Source organism: Crotalus tigris, unplaced genomic scaffold (genome assembly GCF_016545835.1).
Source record: "Crotalus tigris isolate CLP2741 ecotype Arizona unplaced genomic scaffold, ASM1654583v1 scf7180000018163.671504, whole genome shotgun sequence".
Classification (NCBI taxonomy): domain Eukaryota; kingdom Metazoa; phylum Chordata; class Lepidosauria; order Squamata; family Viperidae; genus Crotalus; species Crotalus tigris.
The window spans coordinates 627,245-651,436 of record NW_024096857.1 but is presented as its reverse complement, the minus strand read 5'-3'; the positions used below and the strand labels follow the sequence as shown (position 1 = coordinate 651,436).

Sequence of the window (24,192 nt, the reverse complement as noted above, 5' to 3'; positions counted from 1 at the left end):
AATTTGAACCTTACATTTTTAATAGTTGTATGTAGATAAAGTTAAAGCTATGGGCAAAAAGATACTTTATGGTTCTATATTCATTGTATTTCCTTTGTTTCTAATGAAATCTGCTCCATCCAGGGAAAAAATATTATCTCAGTGCAAAAAAAAAAAGTATACTTTCCTTCTGCGGGAAGATACCAATAATTCACCACAGGAAAAAAAAGAATAAATAGCATTGCTATTATTAATATTACTACTATTTTTCTGGAAAAATAACACTTATTCATTCAGTAGATAAATAAAAACAAGCAATATTGCAAGATTATTTAAATTTCAATCTGCACTGGATTGCATAATATACATTTGGAACTTCATAAAATTATTTTGTTTTCCTAGTAAGCAAAAGTTTTAGCTGTTACATTTAAATATTTTCATTTGGAAGAACAATATCATTATCACCATTCTTTTCTGAGACTGCAAACTTCAAACTATGGAACCACTAGAAGTGTGAGCTCCAACTTTACCAATGATAAAAACTGTTATCATTAAAAGTTAAAAGCACCATAATATGGCAGAAATTTAAATGAATTTTTAAAAATTGAAAATGTCAGTGGCATTTTGATAAACAGGTTTACAAAAATATGGGATGCAAGCAATTGTAGGAATTAATTTCATTTGATTTTAATCTTTGCCTCTTATCAAGGAAAGGCCAAGCATAGTTAGGAAAAAAATTCACTAGCATTTATCCTTCTTATTTGATATCCTACTGGAATTCTTCCTAATGATTCTGCCTGCTTTTGTTTTTAATATTATGGGATGATGTTCATGGATTGTAAGAAATTCAGCATATAGCCCCCACAGCAATAACAATTGAAAGTCACCCACAAACATGCAAGAGGAATGATGATTAAGTTTGGAATTAAAATTCTATGAATAGGAAAATTCCTTTTTTGCACGACTAATATGCTTGGGCATGGGTGGGTGGGTGTAAAAAAACCACTTTATAAAGCTCATGAAATACTGACGAGATTTTGATACTGTTCTGCAACCATACTTATGCTGTATGTGTATTTTTTAAGCCTGAAAATGCAGCCCTTTTCTGAACACATCTTAAATAATTAAAATGTTGAATGAATTCTTCAACTTTGGCTGCCCTTGAATAAAGATTACTCGTGGGCTTTGATAATCTGACATTATACCTTAAATATCCTGGAAGAGGAAATACAAACACCAAGCATCACAATCTGTCCCTGGTTTAATAGTCCCAGTAATCTTCCTAAGGACAATATCCAGTAGCTCTGGTCCTGCCAGGGTTATAAAGTCCCACTATTGCTCCAATTACGATTTTGACTTTCAGCCATAGCAGATGGTGTCTATCCTGGTCATATTTTAATTGAACTCATAGAACATACAATAACAGAGTTGGAAGGAACTCTGGAAATCTTCTAGACCAGACATGTCAAACTCATGATGTCACGTGATGTCGCACAATGTATTGGGACTGTTTTGCCATTGCTGGCAATGGGGTGGGCTCCACTTTTGCGTGATGCGTCCGGCCCACGGGCCGGCAGTTTAACACCCCTGTTCTAGAGAAAACCACCTGTTCACCTGGACAAAAAATTGTCCAAACCTTCTTGAAAATCTCCATTGATAGAGCACTTTCAGGAAGTAAGCTGTTCCACTGATAATTGTTCTGTTAGGAAATTTCTCCTAAGTTTGATCTTTCACCTGTAACTTCTTGCCTGCCCTCAAGTGCTTTGGAGAATAGATCAACCCCTTTTTCTCCCCTCAAATATTGAAAGACTGCTATCCTGTCACCCTTAATTCTTAGGCCACACATACCTTACCCAATTTACTTAAGTGTTCATTGAACAAGTTAACCTCTAGATGTCTTATCATTTTGTTGTATTTCTCTGCATTCTTCCTAGGGCCTGAAGCATTTTTTTTTGTATCATGGTGAGCAGAATTGGACATAGTATTTCAAGTGTGGTTTCACCAATGCAGTGCCAATTCAATATAAAGCATCCCTGAAATTAACCCCACGTTTTGCCAAGAAACACAGTATTTTTTAATATGAGAAATCCTTTAAGATGATCCTTAGTCTGACTGCTAATTTATTTAATACACCTAAATTGTTAGTTCAAAAGAATGACTTAGTAAAGTAAGAAGTGGAGTTGCATCTTTTTCAACCAACAAATGTTATTAAAAGTCAGAAAAGTGCTAATAGTTTCCTGGTTTTTTTTTTTTTTTTACCACCATAACCTAATACGGCTGCCCTCTTCCAATTAGAGCATTTTGGACATGATTGTGCTCCTCCAATTAGTAAATTTAACAACATTTCAGGGGCTACCTCAGACAGGGTTTCTTGTCTTTGGGAATTGAGAATCTTAGTTGGAAGCTGATGCAGGCTGTACCCTTGCTATGGAGATTACTTCAGTTATTTCTTTTAGGCATTTGCTTATTTATGGATGATAATGCTGAATAGCCTGATTGCCTTTTCTACAAGCCCATTAAACTTCTTTATCTTTTTGGATAGCACCCTTTAGAACAGTGGTTCTCAACCTTCCTAATGCTGCGATCCTTTAATACATGTTGTAGTGAGCCCCAACCATAAAATTATTTTCGTTGCTACTTCATAACTGTAATTTTGCTACTGTTATGAACAGTAATGTAAATATCTGATATGCAGGGTGTATTTTCATTGTTACAAATTGAACATAATTAAAGCATAGTGATTAATCACAAAAACAATATAGCAGTGCTGGCTGGAGAAGCTTGCTCTTCCTTGCTCAAAAATGTTGGGAGGGAGGGAAGGGGAAGGAAGGAAGGAAGATTGAAGTGGAAAGGAAGGAGATGGAGAAGGAAGGAGATTGAAGGGGGAAGGAAGGAAGGAAGAAGGAAGGAAGGAGAGAGATTGAAGGGGAAGGGATGGAGATGGAAGGAAGGAAGGAAGGAAGGAAGGAAGGAAGGAAGGAAGGAAGGAAGGAAGGAAGGAAGGAAGGAAGGAAGATTGAGAAGGAAGGAGATTGAAGGAGGAAGGAAGGACAGAGAGATTGAAGGGGAAAGGATAGAGATGGAGAAGGAAGGAAGGAAGGAAGGAAGGAAGGAAGGAAGGAAGGAAGGAAGGAAGGAAGGAAGGAAGGAGAGAGATTGAAGGGAAAGGGATGGAGATGGAAGGAAGGAAGGAAGATTGAAGGAAAGGAAGGAGATGGAGAAGGAAGGAGATTGAAGGGGAAACGAAGGAGATGGAGAAGGAAGGAGATTGAAGGGGGAAGGAAGGAAGATTGAAGGGGAAAGGAAGGAGATGGAGAAAGAAGGAGATTGAAGGGGAAAGGAAGGAAGGAAGGAAGAAGATGAGAAGGAAGGAGATTGAAGGAGGAAGGAAGGAGAGAGAGATTGAAGGGGAAAGGATAGAGATGGAGATGGAAGGAAGATTGAAGGGGGAAGGAAGGAAGGAAGGAGAGATTGAAGGGAAAGGGATGGAGATGGAAGGAAGGAAGGAAGATTGAAGGAAAGGAAGGAGATGGAGAAGGAAGGAGATTGAAGGGGAAAGGAAGGAAGGAAGGAAGGAAGGGAGGAGAGAGACTGAAGGGGAAGGGATGGAGATGGAAGAAAGGAAGGAAGATTGAAGGTGAAAGGAAGGAGATGGAGAAGGAAGAAGATTGAGGGGGAAAGGAAGGAAGGAAGGAAGGAAGGAAGGAAGGAAGGAAGGAAGGAAGGAAGGAAGGAAGGAAGGAAGGAAGGAAGGAGGGATTGAAGGGGAAGGGAAAGTGATGGATGGATGGAAGGAAGGAAGGAAGGAATGATCTTTGGAGAGTCATGTTTTTCCAGATGGTGATGAACTGCAACTTCCATCATTCCCCACTCTTTCACAGTGCTTTTTAGGGCTACTGGGGATGGTAGTCCAGTAAGGTCTGGAGACACACAGAGATGCCCTCCAACAGCGAGATGGGCTGGGCGGTGCGGAGGGCGGCCGGGGGCGGAGCGCAGCTGAGCAACCAGGAGGCGTGGGGACTGGCTCAGTGCCACAGCTCAGCTCAGCCAGCAGCAGCAGCAGCAGCAGCAGCAACGCATTGCCAGAGCAGGGTGGGAAGAGAGGGGGTGGTGGTGGCAAGTCATGAAAGCAGCGTCCACACATTCAGGGTGCAAACGCCTTGGACGGTTTGGCTCCCCCACCCCTTGTACAAACAAGCCCCGAGGAGTTCTGAACGAGCAGTCATTTAAAAAAAAAAAGCTTTAAGCAACGAGGCAGAAAGGGGAAATCCCTCACAGCTCTTTTTTTTCCCTTTCTCGGTGACTGGGAAGGCAGCAGCCAGAGACGCCAGTGCACAAAGGGAGGTGGAGAAAAGGGCGAGGGGGAAAACCTCACTCAATATTCGCCCTTATCAGACCCGGTTCCCTTCTGGTCAACCCCCACCCACCCACCTGCCCCCTTTATCTCCCGCTACAGATTGATACTACCCCTCGGGAGTATTTTGCCAGCCTTTTTTTTTTAATCTTGGCCCTGCGCTTCTCCCAAATGGAAGCCAGGCAAAAGGACCTGAAAAACGCTAAGCAGGAGGTTCATAGCCATGGCGACGCAGCAGTAGCTGCTCTGCGATGGATAGCGCAGCCCCGCCATGCTGCTGAGGCAGCTGCTTTCCTGTCTGCCTGAGCTGGCTGGCGGAACTAGCCTTGAGCAGAAATTCTCACTAGTGTCTCGGTTCCTAAGACCATCGGAAATATGTGTTTTCCAATGGTCTTAGGCGACCCCTGTGAAAGTGTCATTCGACCCCCCAAAAGGGTCGCGACCCACAGGTTGAAAACCGCTGCTTTAGAGGGTTCATTATGAGAAAATGAGTACAAAGAACTAACTATCCTGGCTGTTAAAAAAAAATGCCCACCCCTCTGACTACAACTTAGAGGAAAATCCATAAATCAACTTACATTTACAGGGAATTCCCTCCTCTCTGTAGATTAAGTCTTTGCAAGTATGAGTCCAGAAAACCTAAAGACTATAAGATGGAGATGACTGAATGATTTGAGACCTAATACACCCTCAAGAAGGGAGGAAACTTGCTCTATTGTTTCCAACAGTGGCACAGCAATTTTTAGTACTCTGTCTTTAAAGCAGGGATGGATACTCTGGGATTCAAGAGGCACATACATATTGCCAAACCCTATTTTTGAAATCCAGAACCTGATACAAATCATGCCTCTGAAATATGACACACCAAAATAGCAAATTCTAGTGGCATGATTTTTTTTAAATAGTTACAGGTATATTCAAATTTGAGGAGTCTTACAACACTATTTCCAACATTTATCTCCATCACCAAAAATAACAGTGCAAACACTTAAAAGAGTTTCAATTGTTTTACCGGCATTGCCACATCACTGTCATATTTCTCTTGCAGATCTTAATGGGCAGAAATAAAATGGGACCTCAGCACAAAACCATTTTAAAGAATGCAGGCAGAATACCCCAAATTTCCTATTGATTATTTTAAAATAAAAGAAACAAAAAAACAAGCAATAGGGAAGACTGGTCCTGGACATCTAATCATAGTCCAGTATTTCTCAACAGTGACAAATTTTAATATGTATAGACTTCAACTTGAGCTGGCTGGGGAATTCTGGGAGTTGAAATTCACACAACTTAAAGTTGTCATGGTTGAGAAAAACAGAAGAATTTTCTTCTACTCATCAAAGTTATTCCACTGATAACCTATGGATCTGGTCTTATACTTGAGAAGGATTTGTGAGAAAGTGCATAATAAATATGGTACACCTATCTTACATGCACGTTTTAAAATGAAATAAGCAAAATAAGCTCTCTCATCTCCCCTTCTCCCTCCCTTCCCACCCCCCAATGGTTTCAGTTTTTGCATTAGAAAACAGTACTCTTCATTTAATTGAAGAAAACCATTTTCATAGGGCAGGCTAGTCGGTTTCAAAGTACATTTCAGTGTTTCAGGAGTGTTACAAAACCATCCCTCTACAGAAGAGCATGTGCCCATGTGGGGCAGAGTTCCATGGAGTCCCTGGGCCAAATGCTTTTGAGTTGCTCTTTTTGCAGGGAATATCAGATGACATTTATATGAAATTTAAAAAAAAACCTGGCAGAAGGTGTAATGCTTATTATTCCTTCTGTTCCTTCTTCTATTATTCCTGACTGAATATCTTCCCTGACTGAAGATTAGTGCCAATCTTGGTGATTAACACTGATATTTGGATTATTATTGTTATTGTTGCTGCTGTTTTTACAATATTATTGTATTGTATGACCACTTTTTATTCATATCTATATATTTATCTGTTTCTATCTATCTGCTTTACATATTTGACAAATACTGCATTTTGTGGCTTAAAGACCATAGTAAAAGGTTCAATGATTCACTTCAATGCTTCCAGCTATTAAATCTGCATTATTGCCAGACTTAATTCAAATTTGCAACACCTATGCCACTGAACAAGTGGTAGTAAGAAAGAGCTATAAGTTTGGCCAGCACACCATCACTGTGGTCATGTAATCACAATTCAGTGGCTTGGCAACCTACATGGATTTCTGATCACTGCCTTGTGCCACAGTCAAGTGATTGTGATTTGTGACCTTCCCTGCTAGCTTCTTACAAATAAAGTCCACTGAAGTCTTCCCAAATGTTTCTGGAAGTCAGAAACACATGAGGTCCTTGCTTAACGACCTATGCAATTTCCTGCTATTTTCCAGAACAGCTTGTTGTGCTAGAAGTGTAGGGAAGTGTTAAAACCACAAAGGTGCTTTGTATGGATTCAGCAATTTTGGTTAACATCATGTCTATTGAAGCTAAATTCCATTTCTTATAATAAAGTCTCTGAATAAATGTACACAAGTGAACAAGAAAGTGCAGGCACTTGACATTATTTACAACTTAATTCACAATGCCCAAGGGATTTTCCTGTTTAATGGCTGAAGAATGACCTCTACTTCATTAATCTTCCATTTAATTCTCATAGCAAAAGCATCTCAGGAAGGAAATGTTTGTACAGAATGACAACAGGAAAATGCAGAAAGTGCCTTTGGATTTTTAGCTATTGTGATCTGCTCCAGCCTCCTATGAAGGGGAGCAAGAACATTAGAAAGTCCTTTCTAAAACCAGACTTGTTTCCAAAATAAATACATTTGTGAATCAATGATAGTGAGTCTTGCATTGAGATTTAAGTACTGTCGACTGAGCAGGAGAGTTCCAGAAACCAATTTGAGAGACCCCCCCCCCAAAAAGAGGGTGATCTGACTGCACTAGCTGTTCCTTTGCTGAATAGTGACTGGTATTTGCCACCTGTAACTAAAGCATTATAGATTATATGTATCATATGCACTGTTGGGCATAGGCAGAAAGGTACACCAGGATTAGTAGATGCACCTGGTCAATATAAATCAGGGCAGTTAGTGACTAACACAGTGTTTCCCAACCTTGGTGATTTCTAGGTTCATGGACTTCAGGTTCATGGACTCCAGACCTTTCATTCATTAGCCATGTGAATGAAAGTGGAATTCTGGGCCTGGGAATGGCCAATGTTAGGATACAATAGACTAACACAATGGCCTGCATGGAGTTTTTGGCCACTGTCATGAGTCTTGATCTCTCATACACACTGTTTGAAAAGTTTGAATTTGTAATTTGATGTCAATCAAATCTGGAGGAGTAGAAATCCTAAAACTATGCCAAAATTGCCTATAGATATATTGAAAATCAACTGGGACATGAAGAATCCTATCTAGTTTTGTTACATAAATTCCAAACATTGAATCACAAGCTGTTATTCAATCACATCCCACTCCCCGGCCCAAAAGTTGTTTAATTTTGGCAGCAATAGATGCACAATCAGAAGGAAAAATAAATCTGATTTTGAAAACTTATCTTACCCAACCAACATAGGACCAAAATCAAGATAGCTAAGAAGTTGTTTGCTACCCATTTGCTTAAATAAAAGAAACAAATGTAGGGTGTTCATGATAGTCAGACCATGGAGGAAGCATGTAGAAAGCTGGATAAGGAGACACAAGTCCAGTTAAGTCTGGCAGCTGTGTATAGATGATAGTTTCTGAGCAAAATGGAGGCTCTTTTATGAGCGATAGCTTATTTGGGAGCAAGGCCTACTTGTAAGGAAGTCAAGGGAGGAAGGAAAAACCAATAGAAGAGAATATTTGTAGCTCAAGATTGAACTGTGAGGCCCTTGTTGCTCTCTGAGCTTGGATGTTTGCTAGCGGTGATGATGTTACCTTGTTTAGTAATGAAACATCTGCAAGAAAACAATGAAGCTCATAGTGAGGAAGGAAAAATGTTTGGCTTAAAAAAAGAAAGGAGAACCAAAGTTAATTAAGAAGGTTCTTATTGCTCAGAAAAGGTATAGCAGGAGCAACATCTCTCTCCCCCTAAGGATTCACCATTTATTCTTATTTCTATCATGTGACTTTTACCCCTCCATTATTTTTATCAATCATCTTTGTTATAAGGAAGATGATGCTTTCTACCTGTTAATTTACAGCGACCTTTCATTCACAAATGTTTTTCAACACATTCTTCAGTGCAGTATATATTATGCCTAAGTGAGAAAGTTAAATAGGAAAAGTAGAGGAGAAAAAGGTCTATCAAAAGTATCATCTCTCTTTCCTTTGGTATCCCTATGCAAATTGTATCACTCTGGAAAAAAAGAAATCCAGACATTATTTGATTTTTAAGGCAATGTTTTTTTAAATGGGGGTACAAAAAAAGGTGATTCTGAATGAAAAGCACCTGATTTCACAGAAACTCTAGCAAAATGTGACCGTTTAATGTGCAACATTTGAATAAAATTGCTTTTCATGAATTTCATCCCACAACATTCACAAACATCTGTAGCTTAAAATATAACGTGAAAGAGAAATAAAGAAAAACCTAGATTACATTATTTAAATGTTCTGTAAGTCACCCTGGGAAAACTGTTGATTTAAAGGGTGGCAAAAAATTCATTAGGAAATAAATTAATTAATCAAGTTTATAACTAAGTCAGTTTGTTTATATGTGTACTGTATTTTTCTTAAATTGTAATTAAACGTTCTGGAGTCCTGACAGAAATTAGGCACATAAAGCTTACATTTTCTAAATAATAATCCAGTTGTTGGTTATAGAGAAGAATCAAGAAAAATATTGCACACATCTGGATATGGTTGGGCAAATGCAGAAAGAATTTAACAACCAGGCAAGTGAAAGAGCCAAAGGTTAAGGCATCACTCTGGTTTCAAGTTCTATGGATGTTAGGAAGGGATGAACTTGGAAGAGGGGAGGCCTATGCCCACCAAGACAATACATCTTGAGCACTTATTGGGTGTGAGGGGGAGGTCAAAGTAGTCCTGCTAATGAAATGAATGGGAATTAAGTTCCTGTACTATTTTCTTGTTAAGGCCAAGGCCTGTTAAAAGATTCATGTGGAGAATTCTGAAACTCAAAAGTTATGGACAAGAGGATTTTCCCAGTCCAATCCAGCAAAACATTTAAGGACTGCCTTAAGGCAAGGATTATGGGAAGCATGTTTTTATTTCACTAATTTTGCCCAGACACACCCAGATGTCTGCTTCTACATTGAACATGGGGACTGTCCTTACAGTAGGCAAAGCTGGATGTTTCTCCTCACCAGAAATCTCTTAAAACTATAAATAACAAATACCAAGCCTCTATTCAGCACATGAAAGCTCAGAGGTACTCACCCTGCAAACTGGGCATTGCCAGTGACTACTGCTGTCTCTAAGCCTGAACTCATCAGATAAACACTTGGAATGATACACCCGAAAACACAGGTCACATATCAACACCTCTCCAGGCAAATGGCATTCAAAACAATACCAGTCATGAGTTTCTGTCTCCCAGTCCTACAAAAAATACAAAATAATTTGATAGAACAGTCTGTCAATATCTGAAACAGCCATGAATTTTTTAAAAAAGCACATTTCTTGAAGTCTAGCAATGGTTAGGCATTTTAAAATATGGCACCTCTTTCATGGATTATACCTTTTGTTTTGTTTTGAAATTCCGCTTATAAGCTTGGTAATTGGTATCTGAAAGTGCTTTGCTTTTAGTTTCTAATCAATGCCGAGGCTTAAATCATGGAATGAGTGTGTCTGATTAACAGCTTGAACACTCTTGTGTCATGTTCCCAAAAATGGTTTCTTTTCAAGATAAATTTTGAATTTCAATGAAGCCCCAATTATCTTTACATTATTAAATGAAGGCAATGGAACTCCTTCCTCTGCTTTAGGCAAATAAATTGTGATACAGGTAGTCCTCTACTTACGACCACAATTGAGCCCAAAATTTCTGTTGTTAAATGAAACATTTGTTAAGTAAGTTTTGTCCATTTTACAACCTTTCTTGCCACAGTTGTTAAGTGAATCGCTGCAGTTGTTTAGTTAATAACACAGTTGCTAAGTGAACTTGGCTTCCCCATTGATTTTGCTTGTCAGAAGATGGCAAAAGGTGATCACATGACCCCAGAACACTGCAACCGTCATAAATGTGAGTCAGTTGCCAGTGGCCAAGAATTTTGATCACATGACCACGGGAATACTGCAATGGTTGTAAGTGTGAAAAACAGTCATAAATCACTTTTTTCAATGCCTTTGTAATTTCGAACGGTCACTAAATGAACTGCTGTAAGTCAAGGACTACCTGTATTCAACCATTTGCTATTCTAGCGGTCCTCTCCCAAGTCTAACTTTTTTTTTTCTCCTGAAAAGGCAAAATCACCCTCCAGACGTGGAATTCTAAGGAACACAGGGAACTTCATCAGGTGGTCATCAGATGCAATTTTGGAAACTGGTACCCCTTTTTCTAGAGGATTCTTTTGTTTTTTGAGTGGGAAGCACACAGGAGTTGTCACTGCTATTCCACACACCAATTTGTCACGGCAGCTGTGATGCTTCTCCTGAATGCATTGGTTTATAAGTTCATTCTACAGTGGACATTCTCTGACTAGACAGAAGAAAGCTTTAAAAAGGTGGCAAGAGCTGCTGAGGTCACAGTAATATGACAAAGTCCAAAGCAGTGCACATTTTATTATTTGTCCCTTTTCCTCTCTCTGAACCCCCATGATTCCTCCACTCTATTTATTTCTATAAGCACATGCAAAGTGCTGTATCATCTGCAAAGGTATGCTGAACACATATAAAAGAAAAGTCCGTCTTCTGTTCCTCAGAATTCACACAAGACTCCATTCTACATAAGGGTCACATAAGCAGGAAAATGTCCAGCATCACTTGTGATGTCAATTGTACTTAATGGCCAGTTTTAGCTGGAGGCTAGGAATCTAAAGGCTGCCCTTTCTCCCTTCTACTTCCAGATCACCCAAAAGTACTTTGTCATTTGGTTTTGCTCTGATTGGATTGTATGTATGTTCTTATTTCTTCATTAAAATTTGCTGACCTGCATGAGAATTTAGAACAGAACAGAGAAATATATCAAAATTGACCCATTACACAGCTTTTTCCAACCTCCAGAGCTCTGCAACTGTATTGATCTTACAGTCTGCAGAACTCCCAACCTTTCAGAGTGACGATGGTTGAATATTCTGCAAATTATAGTTATAATACAGACATGAGGTTATGGGAAACTGCACCAGGCCAAAGCAAAGGTTTTTGCAAGAACAGAACACTGCTGCAAATTAAATGATACAAGTTGAACGCTGACAAGTTAAAAGTTTGCAAACTTGCAGGAAGATACAAACAGAGCAGAACAAAACACAAATCAGCTTTAAAATAAGGCAAGTTCAAGCATGATTTTGATTTCAAAACATACCTTTTGCAATTTGATTTCAATGAATCCAAATATTGAATTTTGACCTAATTTCAGTTTTGCTCATGGTTGTGGTCCTTCAAATGTTTCAACTGTGTAAATGAAGCCTAAAATACGATTTCTCATAACAATGCAGGGGGAAAAAATAAAAACTGCCTCTTTCCATCTCGCTGATTTCCTAATTTTCCTCATAATGGGCATAATCCAGCTAAATGAGCACATTTATTAGTATCGATGTTTCTAAAGAGTAGAATTAATTCTAATACTCTTCAATGGTTAATGCTCACATATATTTAGCTTTTACTGTCCACATATAAATAATGTGCATTACTTAAAGTTGAAACCATGCTGAATGAAATCTCACCTAAAAACCAACTCTACTTACTGGACAGTATCTAAGAATTATATATTACAAAGAAGAATGAAATAAAAGTTTTAGGGTCATGTTTCACAACTTAGACTAAGTCCACACATTTAAGATGTGTGGACTTCAACTCCCACAATTTCCCAGCCAGTGTGCTTAAGAAACACTGTACTAGAGGCACTTTTCTACTGTAGGCCAAGCAGCCTAATGTAACTACAAAATCAATAAAAATGGTTCTTTGGGAAGATAAAATTATTAACAATCAACATATCAGCAGTTTTATGGAACACTTGAGGCATTCTCATGCTTTGCACTGCCTTGTATGGCAAAAAAAAAGTTCTGAACTAATTTTGATTCTTTAAGCTTAAAAATAACTATAGAAATCATAAGATACATGTAAAGAATGTCAAAACCTGCTCTGTGAAAAATAGCACCTCGGAATCAATGTTTATTCACAGGTATTTATATGCATTTGTAATCATGTGTGGGTTATTGGTGCATTTTCTTTAGATGAATTGGGAGATCTTCCATTAGGCAAAATAGCTCCATCCCCTATTTATAATCAATCTGAGTCCAATCTATCTAAAGTGATCAAAAACTTCTTCAAGCTTTTTCCAGTTCCGTTGTAACTGAGACCTACAGGTGGGAGTCTCCACAGACACAATGCATATTGTAATTTTCATTGGCATTGTACTGCGAAAATGTCCTTAAATGCAGAGGACATCATCCATCACACACCCAAACAATTTTGAGGTGTATCAGGGGACATATTTAAATGATTATGAATGCCAGAGTCTCACATTTTTGGGATAAGTAAATTACCATGTATGTTAAAATAAAACCCTTCCTAAAAAAATTTATACTGAAATATGTTGTTTTTTAAAATCACTAGACCCATTTGGAGGTGTCAATTCATGATATTTGATATTCAATTTTTTTGTTCATCCTTTGAAAGAATGTAGTTTCCATTCCTATAGAGATATGTTGTATATGAATGCTCACTACTTCCACATCTATATGTAATTTGATATACTGTATAGACATACAAAAATATTAAGTTTGATAATGAGTTTGATGATGTAATAGTTACATAGAACTCATAATATGTAAGCTGGTCTTTTATATTTCATCTTCCTTTTCTTGCTGACTTCTGTTCATCAATTAATCCATAACAAGATACATTCAATTTATAGAACTTAAACTTTTTAGTCAAAGTTCATTTCAGAAAAAAGACAACACGAGTGTTTTAAATTATTGGTTGCATTATTTATCAAAGACTACTAGAATATTAATTTTAATTAACTCTCTCATTTTGTGCTCCTTTCTTCTTCTTTATGAAAATTTATTATCCAGAGGAAAAAACCACATTCACGGAAAAGACGCAATTATGAAATAAAAGATTTTGGCATAATTCCATGACAAATCTTTTATATTAAACCAACTGAAATGAAAGGGAACTAGCAGATACTTTGCCGCTCCAGTTAATTTCAATGGGATTTCCATATGATGATTAGTTAATTAAATAAAAAAGCAAAAAGTTGAAATTGTCCACTGTGAAATCATTAATATGGTATAACTATTAGCTGATATTTATGTCTTCTTGCTGCGCTGCATCTTAGCATCTGTAATTCCAAGCACATTTATTACTTTTCTCTTTAAGTTTAATGATTTATTTATTGTGAGAGGTTTTTTGTATGTATTTAGATGTTTGGTCATATTTTTTTCTGTAATTGATATATAGGATTTATTAAAAAAATAATAACTCTAAATTTTCATAAACTGGATCTGATTATTTCTGATAGGTAGATGCAAACTCTGCTGCACATCTGCCTGATGCACTAAAGCTGACCATGTCCATTAGGCTGAATGGATATTAACTGATTGTGAAGTCAGCTCTAAAGTCACATCTCAAGTATAAAACAGTGAAGGTTATGCTATGAAATTACAATACAAACTAGGTCATCTTGCTTCACTGTAGTTAGTAACATATGCTATTACCATATGAATTGGGCAAAGTTATGTTTCTAGTGTAACCTCTTCTTTGATCAAAGTAAGTAATTAAGATATTGTTTAAAAAAAAATATAACTGAGAAAACAGAACTTTGGAAATAAAATCACAGAGGAAAATAAATTTTAGTGTTCATGGAAAGGTTTTTCCCCTACCCAATTCATACAAATTCTGTTTTCAGTTTTGGAAAAAAAAATAAAACCATAAATCTTTGTTTTTAAAGGCTGGTGTAAAGTTTGGATAAATACTGGAACCTTTGCAGAACCGGAGATGTACAAAGTTATCTGCCACGTAATTTCCTCAGATGAGACAGGACATTTATATAACTAACATCTGGCAGCCACTATTCTAATTATGATAAACATAAAAATTGTCAGAGTACAAATATATCTTTTTCTGTATTTGCAAAGTCTTCCACGAGATGTCATCATATCCTCCCAAAGTAACTGACCAAAAAAAAAAAAAAAAAAAAAGGAAAAGCATTGCAACTTTATATCTTGCAGCAAAACATGTGAGTGACCACTTCCAGCTCTCCAGGAAGGAGGGGGGAAAATAGTATTTTAACCAAGGTGCTGCAAAAAGCAGGCTGATTTCAAGTACCAGTTACAACACGGCTGATAAGCATTATTAATTCCACTATTTGAAGACTAGAAAAGCAACATCTAATCTATCTTAATGTACAACACCAGCAAAAAAGAGAAATGTGACAGAACACATTTAAGACTACATAGTGCAAAAGTTGTTCACCTTCATTTTTACAGTTGTCCAAGAAAAAGGCTGCATGCTGTAAGCCTTTCAAAATAAAGAAAACAAAATAAACCAAAAAAAAAAAAATATGGTCTACGTATTGGAACCTATGTGAGGAACATAAACTGAAGGGAAAACATCTATTACTGAGAGTATCCTAACTAATCAAATTTCCCCCAGATAAACTCTTATGGACTTTTATCCCCCTCAAAATGTTTTCTAAAAGCACTTAACTTAATTAGGAAAACATACACAAAGGGGAAAAAAGCAGAAGGATTAGCATTCCCAGTTAATAGCCCCTGTGAAGACAGACATGCTTATATATCATAATGTCCCACAAAAAATCCAAGAAGTGCTTTGCTTTTGATCAGGGACCTAATTGTTTCCACAGTTTGTATATAAAACCTTTTCTCATGAGTCCCCTCTCTTAAAATATAACTACCATTATTTATGGAACTACTTTTAAGCAATTCCAAAATATATACTGTAATGAAAATTAGAAAATCAATTTTATGTGCAAGAGTGAAGATTTTACAGAATTGTTTACTAGAAGACACAGAGAAACAAAAATTATACTGCCATTATAAAAAATAATCCAGCTCTAAAGGAAATAGAAGTCATTTTATTTTCACAATAAATTAATTCTTTATTAAAAAGAAGACTGACAATTACAAAGTTCTGATATTCTGGTATCTGTAGTATTCTGGTATCATAAAAAATAATCGAAATATAACAAACTTACCGACCTTCAAATGAACCTATCTTTCTAACCATGCTATCTTGTCAGGAAGGTATTTTCAACCTTGCTTGAAATTTGCAATTATGACAGGGAACATCATCAAATTTAAGAAGGCCAAGTGATTTTCCATCACGGATCGGGAATGTTGGTCATAAAGCCAAACCTATTTGAATTTAGGGCTTCTTCAAATTCTGCAAGACTACTCTTACATTTTATTTCTATTTTTAAATTCCATTAGCTTGGGTGTGTTTTCATACATGCCAGCAACTGGATTGCATTTAATATATTTATGATTACAGAGTAAATAAATCATTAATCTTTTCTTAAACTTAGTTCATGGGCATTGGAAAGCTATCTAATATTAATTAAAATATATCCTGTGATTATAAGAAGAGTTGATAATGCTTAAAGGTCAGCAACAAAGCGATTTGGACAAATAAAAATTCCGAAACAAATAATGACGGAAATGATGATCAAAAATTTGATGTTATTTTTGGTAAAGGGACGAGAGCAGGCAAATGTTTAGAAGAGGTTCCAGTCATACAAAAGTAAGCTTTGCTAAACTAAAAAACTTGCAAATCAATCCATTACAGAAGTTATGCACAATATGTTGCATCTATGTAACATTTTTCATTTCTAAACAATTTAATTATATGAACCCAAGTGATGCAAGATATATATTATTAGGACTGTACCTTTAATAAATAGAAACCTTAGCATATAATATTTAAATGTAAATGAGAAGAGAAACTTTCTCATATTCTCATGGAATTTTTTTTGAAAAAGATATTCAAGCCCACATTAATTAAGAATAGAATTGTGTATATTTTACAATTTATGCAATGCAAAAATTAAACTGGCTGCAGAAACTGGAAATTAGAATCTTAGTTCATTAAATCATTTTTTCATGCATAATGAAACTGTTGAAAACAAAAGACAACTCAGTTAAGATTTACATTAGTAAAGGGACAACTACATTTCTAAGCCATATACTGGCCTTTGGGGGGACTATAGTACATTATAGTACATTAAGTATACAATCTGAGCTAACATATGAATATTCACTTGATTTATATGTCAGTTTTTCTACGTGAAGAATTCTGACTAACTGCATGTGGTAGAAAATATACACAACTCTGATTACATGCAGTATACCTGCTATTATATATATCTAGTATTTCAGTTTGTTACTCTTAAATCTACAGTCTGTAGTTCTACTCAACAGCTTTATCTTTCAAAATACTATACCTAAGGATATTTAAATTAGGTGAAGAACATCTCTACTAAAATTTTCTACCTTATGTATTAAAAATAGCACTTATAAAGTGCCACTTGTCCCCTTAATGTAACTTGTAAGATCCAAAAATCTCCTTAAAAACTGAATAGAAACAATATTTAATTTTTTTCCCCTGTATATGCTTGAGTTATCCAGCTCTTAAGGCAACTGATTTACAAAGAAATTTACATCCTAAATTTAGGATTTCATGCTTACATGACCAAATTTAATTAAAAAGAAAGTTAAAATAGCTAACTTTTTGAATCAGACATTCTATCAATAAAATAAGATTTCATAACAATTACCAATGTACTGCTATACCAAATGAAACTATAGCAATATTGGGGGGAAATTTAAAAAAAAAATTTGTAAAGTCACAGTTGATGTCTTTCTCCTATATATTACCCAAACTGATTCACAGTTAATAATGCATTTCTAAGTTATTTAGAATAACTAACAATTAAAACATTATATCTATAATCAATGTCATAAGCTTGAGGATTTGCTGTGGAAGAGGCAGGCCCCAGCTAGTGTTTGTGGCTTTTCTAAATCAACTGAAGGACAGCTTAAAGACCTGTTAATTTAACAGTATATCTTAGCCCATGCTAATTTTTCAGATTTATATGAAAATAAAATTAGTCATCCTGATCTAGCCCTACAAACAAAGCTTCCTAAACTTGGGCTATTTAGAAGTTTCCTTGATACCATTCCTGGAGCATTTTGCAAAGAAAAATAACTTTCCAAGGTTTTCAAAATTAAGTGCTTTCAAGTTATCATACTGAAACACGGTTGTTGTGGATTAAAGTAACAATATTTGGTTTATATTATGGTGAAAGTGTTCCTTTTCCACTTATTTCTGAAACAAGTAACAGGATGCATATGACAAAATCTGGGTGATCAACTTTCTCAACTGGAATGCCAAATAATTTTTTTCATAAACTGTTTTGGACTGCATCTCTTTGATGAACACCTTAATTGCTATGCCTTGAAATTAATCTATGTCTAAAATGTATGTTTATAAATATCTATATTTATTAGGCTGCATTTTTAAAAATACACTTAATTCACCTTTGAAGCTTTATGCAGACAATAATTACCTTCAATTTTAAGCATTCTGTGCTCTAAAACAAAATGCTACAACTACATGAGATAATTACGAAACCAATTTTTTTCCTCATAAAGCTTTTCTAAGACTACACATAAGCTGTTACTAAGAATTTCAAGTCAACACTCCAGCAAATGGTGATGGAAAGACTTGCAGAAAATATACTTACAATCTCATCCCCGGGCAGCCAGTATCCTTCTTGCTCAATACCAGCTTTTGAACCTTTGCATCCCACAGTCAAGGTTTCGACAACAAGGCCATCCTTCACTGCTAAACTAAGCTGACGTGTGGTCTCCTTGGGATGCATACCGTGAACCCGGGACATATATCTACAAAGAAAACAGAAACAAATGCTTACAAAATTATCATTAGTATCTGGATATTTTTTTGTGTTCTGAGTTCAACAATTTCAAAATTGCATAATATGGTCTGGTTCTTTTCACTTTTCTTTATTTTAATATCTCTTAATTAATGTTTTGCATTGAATATACACAAGATCAGCTACAAAAGGTTATTTAAAACTCAACTGAATAAAAAAGAGAGAATAAATAGAATTAAAATCTATTAAAATCTTAAAAATCCAGGTCGAAAGCTACTTGAGCCAGACTACAATTTAATTAGCTAAGCAAAGAAACAACTCATTTTGGCAACACTTTTCAATGCAAAATAATGTGTAGGTCAGTGGTGGCGAACTATGGCACGCATGCCAGAGGTGGCACTCAGAGCCCTCTCTGTGGGCACGCATGCTGTTGCTCCAGCAAAGTTCGCCAGAGTACCAAGCACATGGTGTTTGAAAGTGACAGGGCAGGAAGTGAGCAAGCAAGCGGTGTTGGCCCCTCGGGGATGCCCCAGAGATGGCGAGGGACTGGCCCTGGCCATGCTCACCCAGTCTGCCGTGACCACTGCAGCCACGCCCACCCTGAGGGCACCACAATGTTGATGCAGCCCTGGCACTTTGTGATAAATAAATGGATTGGATTGCAGTTTGGGCACTCGGTCTCTAAAAGGTTCGCCATCACTGGTGTAGGTCATGATGCAGATGGGATTTTTTTTTCCCCAAAGAAAATTCAGACTTTGCTTCATGGTAAGCTGGTGAAGGAAGGGAAGAATTGAGAAACAGCATAGTATTCTTCTTCTCATTTGGTCCCTGCTTATTAGTAATAATTCACAGCTGGAGATGTCATTCCACCCATTTTGAGAACCACAGATCTAAGCACAGAGGGCAAGGACTGCCAAAGACAACTAGCATAATAAATTCCATCGGAGAACAACTGATTGAGAACGCATTCCTCTAAATCAGTTGGGATTGAAGAAAGTGGGAGCCATCAAAAATCTTTACTGTAATTTATTAGCTAAATAGCTAAAAGACAAATGGGAAATCACCAAAAGGCTACAATAATTCATAACTGAATTTATACTAACCATGTGCTCGGTATTATCTGCTAAAGGGTTTAAAGACAAAATATTTATGCATTTAATTTTTCAGATTTTTAGGTACTCAATTCCAAAATGATTCTGGGATCTCCATGGAGTCCAAAGAAACAATAACACTATCTTATCATATCTTATCTCTTATCATCTTACAGTCAGGTCCAGAAATATTGGGACATCAACACAATTCAAACATCTTTGGCTCTATATACCACCACAATGAAGTTGGAATGAAACAAACACAATGTGCTTTAACTGCAGACTGTCAGCTTTAATTTGAGGGTATGTACATCCAACTCAGGTGAATGGGGTAGGACTTATAGCAATTTGCATATGTGCCTCCCACTTGTTAAGGGACCAAAGGTAATGGGACAATTGGCTTCTCAGCTGTTCCATGGCCAGGTGTGTGATATTCCCTCATTACCCCAATTACAGTATGCAGATAAAAGGCCCAGAGTTCATTTCAAGTGTGCTATTTGCATTTGGAATCTGTTGCTGTCAACTCTCAAAATGAGATCCAAAGAGCTGTCACTATCAGTGAAGCAAGCCATCATTAGGCTGAAGAAACAAAACAAACCCATCAGAGAGATAGCAAGAACATTAGGCGTGGCCAAAACAACTGTTTGGAACATTCTCAAAAAGAAGGAACACACCAGTGAGCTCAGCAACACCAAAAGACCCGGGAGACCACAGAAAACAACTGTGGTAGATGACCGAAGAATTCTTTCCCTGGTGAAAAAAACATCCTTCACAACAGTTGGCCAGATCAAGAACACTCTCCAGGAGGTAGGTGTATGTGTGTCAAAGTCAACGATCAAGAGAAGACTTCACCAGAGTGAATACAGAGGGTTCACCACAAGATGTAAACCATTGGTGAGCTTCAAAAACATGAAGGCCAGATTAGAGTTTTCCAAACAACATCTAACAAAGCCTTCACAGTTCTGGAACAAGATCCTATGGACAGATGAGACCAAGATCAACTTGTACCAGAGTGATGGGAAGAGAAGAGTATGGAGAAGGAAAGGAACTGTTCATGATCCTAAGCATACCACCTCATTAGTGAAGTATGGTGGTGGTAGTGTCATGGCGTGGGCATGTATGGCTGCCAATGGAATTGGTTCTCTTGTATTTATTGATGATGTGACCGCTGACAAAAGCAGCAGGATGAATTCTGAAGTGTTTCGGGCAATATTATCTGCTCACATTCAGCCAAATACTGCAGAACTCATTGGACAGCGCTTCACAGTGCAGATGGACAATGACCCAAAGCATACTGCAAAAGCAACCAAAGAGTTTGTGAAGGGACAGAAGTGGAATGTTATGCAATGGCCAAGTCAATCACCTGACCTGAATCCCATTGAACATGCATTTCATTTGCTGAAGACAAAACTGAAGGGAAAATGCCCCAAGAACAAGCAGGAACTGAAGACAGTTGCAATAGAGGCCTGGCAGAGCATCACCAGGGATGAAACCCAGCATCTGGTGATGTCTACACGTTCCAGACTTCAGGCTGTGATTGACTGCAAAGGATTTGCAACCAAGTATTAAGAAGGGAAAGTTTGATTTATGATTATTATTCTGTCCCATTACCTTTAGTCCCTTAACAAGTGGGAGGCACATATGCAAACTGCTGTAAGTCCTACACTGTTCACCTGAGTTGGATGTACATACCTTCAAATTAAAGCTGACAGTCTGCAGTTAAAGCACATTGTATTTGTTTCATTCCAACTCCATTGTGGTGGTGTATAGAGCCAAAGATGTTCGAATTGTGTCGATGTCCCAATATTTCTGGACCTGACTGTACCTTGTCCTGTCCTGTCCTATCCTATCCATTTTATGCTATCATGTCCTTTCCTATCCTATCCAGTCTTATCCTATCTTAATTTTATCCTACGCTAAACTACGCTACCCTACCCTATCCTATCCTAAACTAAACCAAACTAACCTTAATTTATTATTTTATTTTATTTTATTAAAAAGACCCAGTTTGGTGTAGTAGTTAAGATTCTGGTCTAAAAACCAGAAGATTGTAAATTTTAGTTTCATTTTTGGCACAAAAATCAGCTGGTGGATTTGGGACAGTTGCTCACTTTCAGCCCAACTCACTTAACAATGTTGTTATTATCGGAAAATAGGAGGAGGAAGACGTATTTATATTTGCTTCCTTGATTTACTTATAAAATAATAAAAAGCAAGATAAAAATCTAATTAAATAAATAAAAGTTTTGCATCTTAAGCTACTCGGAGCAGCTTGCAACATCCATAAATCAGTAAATAAAACAATTATAAACAAAAACCAAACACAATCGTCACCTTGAGATGCCACACAGCAAGTTCAGTTACTCTCCTTCCATGCCTTCTACTCATACAATTCCAGCACCCCAGTAGAAAGCTTAATGGCCTTGTAAAGCTTTCTAAGGTTGGGCCATTGAATTGCCAATGAGACTTGAAGGTGTGGCCACAAAAAAGCAATGCTTCCAAGATCCCTCTAGATGGGAAGATTTTAGGTATGGAACCTGCAGCATGCCATCTTACCTGATATAATGAGATAAGCCAATCTTCTTAGGGAAAGGCAATGCTGCAAATACCCAGATCTTATGCCAGGAAGAACGTTAAAGTAATAAACAACAACTTGAATTGCAATCAGAAGAAAAACTGAAAGCCAGAGCAGCTCATGCAATAATAGGTGTAACATAAGCAAACCAATGTATACCCAATACTATGTGCACTGCTGCATTCTGGACAATTGAAACTTCCAAGTGGTCTTTGAAGACAGCTCTATCTAAAAAGTATATTGCAATAATTCAACCAGGTGATGACTAAAGGGTGAGTGACAAGCCTCCAGTCCAGGAAAGGGAGCAATTGGTGCATAAGACAGTCTACAACTTCCTCATCAAGCAGGAACTGTAAATGCATACCAGCATAGTCTGGGGCAGTGCAACTATTACAACCTCTCACAGCCCTTATAAACAGCCACACTCAAAATACTTTCAACCAGACACTGAGGCACAACTTGTTCTTTAGAATGTACTGAGACTCAGTGAATTTATAAAATAACAGCAAATCTTTACTGGTTACAATATATAGTATATATCTGCTCTTTCTCACACACAAGCAGGCACACACATTCTTCCCACATCCTTCTCAACTAGGCTGGCAGGCACTGACCCAAGGGAAGGAAGCTACCAATATACATCCGGACAACTCAAAGAATGGGTGGGCTTCAGGACCTCAAATCCTTGCTTGCTGTGCTTTGATTGACAAAACTAGTGGCTATTAGTGGTTAATTTACAAGTCTGGTAGCTGTTGATTGAGTATGAGGAGAGATTTTCCATGTGTTCAAGCTCAACTTCTTTTGTCTGGTTTAAATGACATTTTTCCTGTTTCTTTAACAACTAGATTTCTTTTTAACTATCTCCCAAAGGGATCTTTTTGAAAAGATTCCTGGTTTTTGTCTATCCTGTTAAAATGCCTGCTTCATCGTTAAGTATGGCAACTTCAACCTAGACTCATATAACTCCTGTCCAGAGTCAAGGATGAAAAATCAGCAGACTCTGGGGACCAAGGCCCAGAACTGCGCCATCTTGCTATGATAATGTCATAGCCTTGCTGTTGGATGACCTCACCCAGCAGTTTCATTTAGATATTAAAGAGGAGGGGTAAAAAGAATCAACCTCTGAGATATGAAAACCCAGCACTTGTCTGAGGAAACAACATGTCATTTTTCTACATCAACTTTTCTCCAACTAAAAAGCGCCCATTTGATACCTCCTATCCCAAGGTCTGTGAAATAAAATTAGTTTCTAAAATTTGCTCCAAAGCAGACAAGAGCTGTTCCAAAGATCAATACAAAAGCAGAAATTGTCTACTTCCTAGGAGCCACTATATGATGATGCTTAATTGGCAGGACCGAAGTAAGCCAGCAACTAAATCTAATAATATGGAACAGATCTATACACGTTTTCTATTCTGCTGTTGTTTTAAAAACTGCCATGTTTTACTCTCCTCTATTAAACCTCCTCTGCAAGGACTGAGAGTCTCTGTTCATTCCAGTTTCTTATTGTGCACCAATTTCTTCTAGCCTCTCGTATTTATTTTATAACCTGAAAATCTTAACCTTGTAATTGTAGGTGGCTTATAAAATGAAAACACAGAATATCATTAAAAACTATTACAATGCATTCAAAGCCCTCAAAAATCAGTTCACAATCAGAATCCTCATATATATTATATTCCATTAGCAGTCTGACTCCAATGCTGAGGAAGCCAGGTCTTCAAATCTAAGGGCTAATAGTGCTAGGTTCTTCAAAACCCAGGGAATGCTGATGCATACCACAGGAGCTACGAGAGAGATGATAACAACAAGCTTACAGAGCACTAAGGACCTCTCAGAGAAGGCATACTTCCTCAATCCCATAAAAATGATAGTTTCATGAAATGGACTTGAGTGTATTCAACCTGCTGTATCAGGTGGGATGTATGGAAATAAGTAGGGGCAGATGGCTCCACAAGTAGTCATTTGGTGATAAACTGTGTACTAATTCTGACTGAGGGACTGCAACTCCATCCAGAATCAGAAATGGACTTGTTGAAATGAGTTGAAGCCCATCCATACTTCACAGTTTCTAGACACTGGGAAAACATTTTGACAGCATCACTTAAGGAACCTGTTGCAGAAATATAAAGTAGTTAACCTTATGCTGATAAATGACCTCATCCAATAGATTCATGTAAGTTAAATTAGAATGGAG

The 24,192-nt window shown here is 37.2% G+C and overlaps 1 protein-coding gene across 13 annotated transcripts in view; it reads right to left on the bottom strand.

The window, feature by feature from the left end:
- LOC120310310 (zinc finger MYND domain-containing protein 11) overlaps positions 1-24,192 on the bottom strand; it is a 117,955-nt gene that overhangs the window by 20,062 nt on the left and 73,701 nt on the right. For 10 of the 13 annotated variants that reach the window (XM_039348601.1, XM_039348600.1, XM_039348603.1 and 7 more), the window contains 2 exons: positions 18,180-18,339; positions 9,692-9,853 (listed from right to left, as the gene is read on the bottom strand). In XM_039348601.1, the coding sequence (XP_039204535.1) occupies positions 9,692-9,853; positions 18,180-18,339 (322 nt within the window). The remainder of the gene's footprint in view (positions 1-9,691; positions 9,854-18,179; positions 18,340-24,192) is intronic. The other 3 variants (XM_039348608.1, XM_039348610.1, XM_039348611.1) reach the window with 1 other exon arrangement.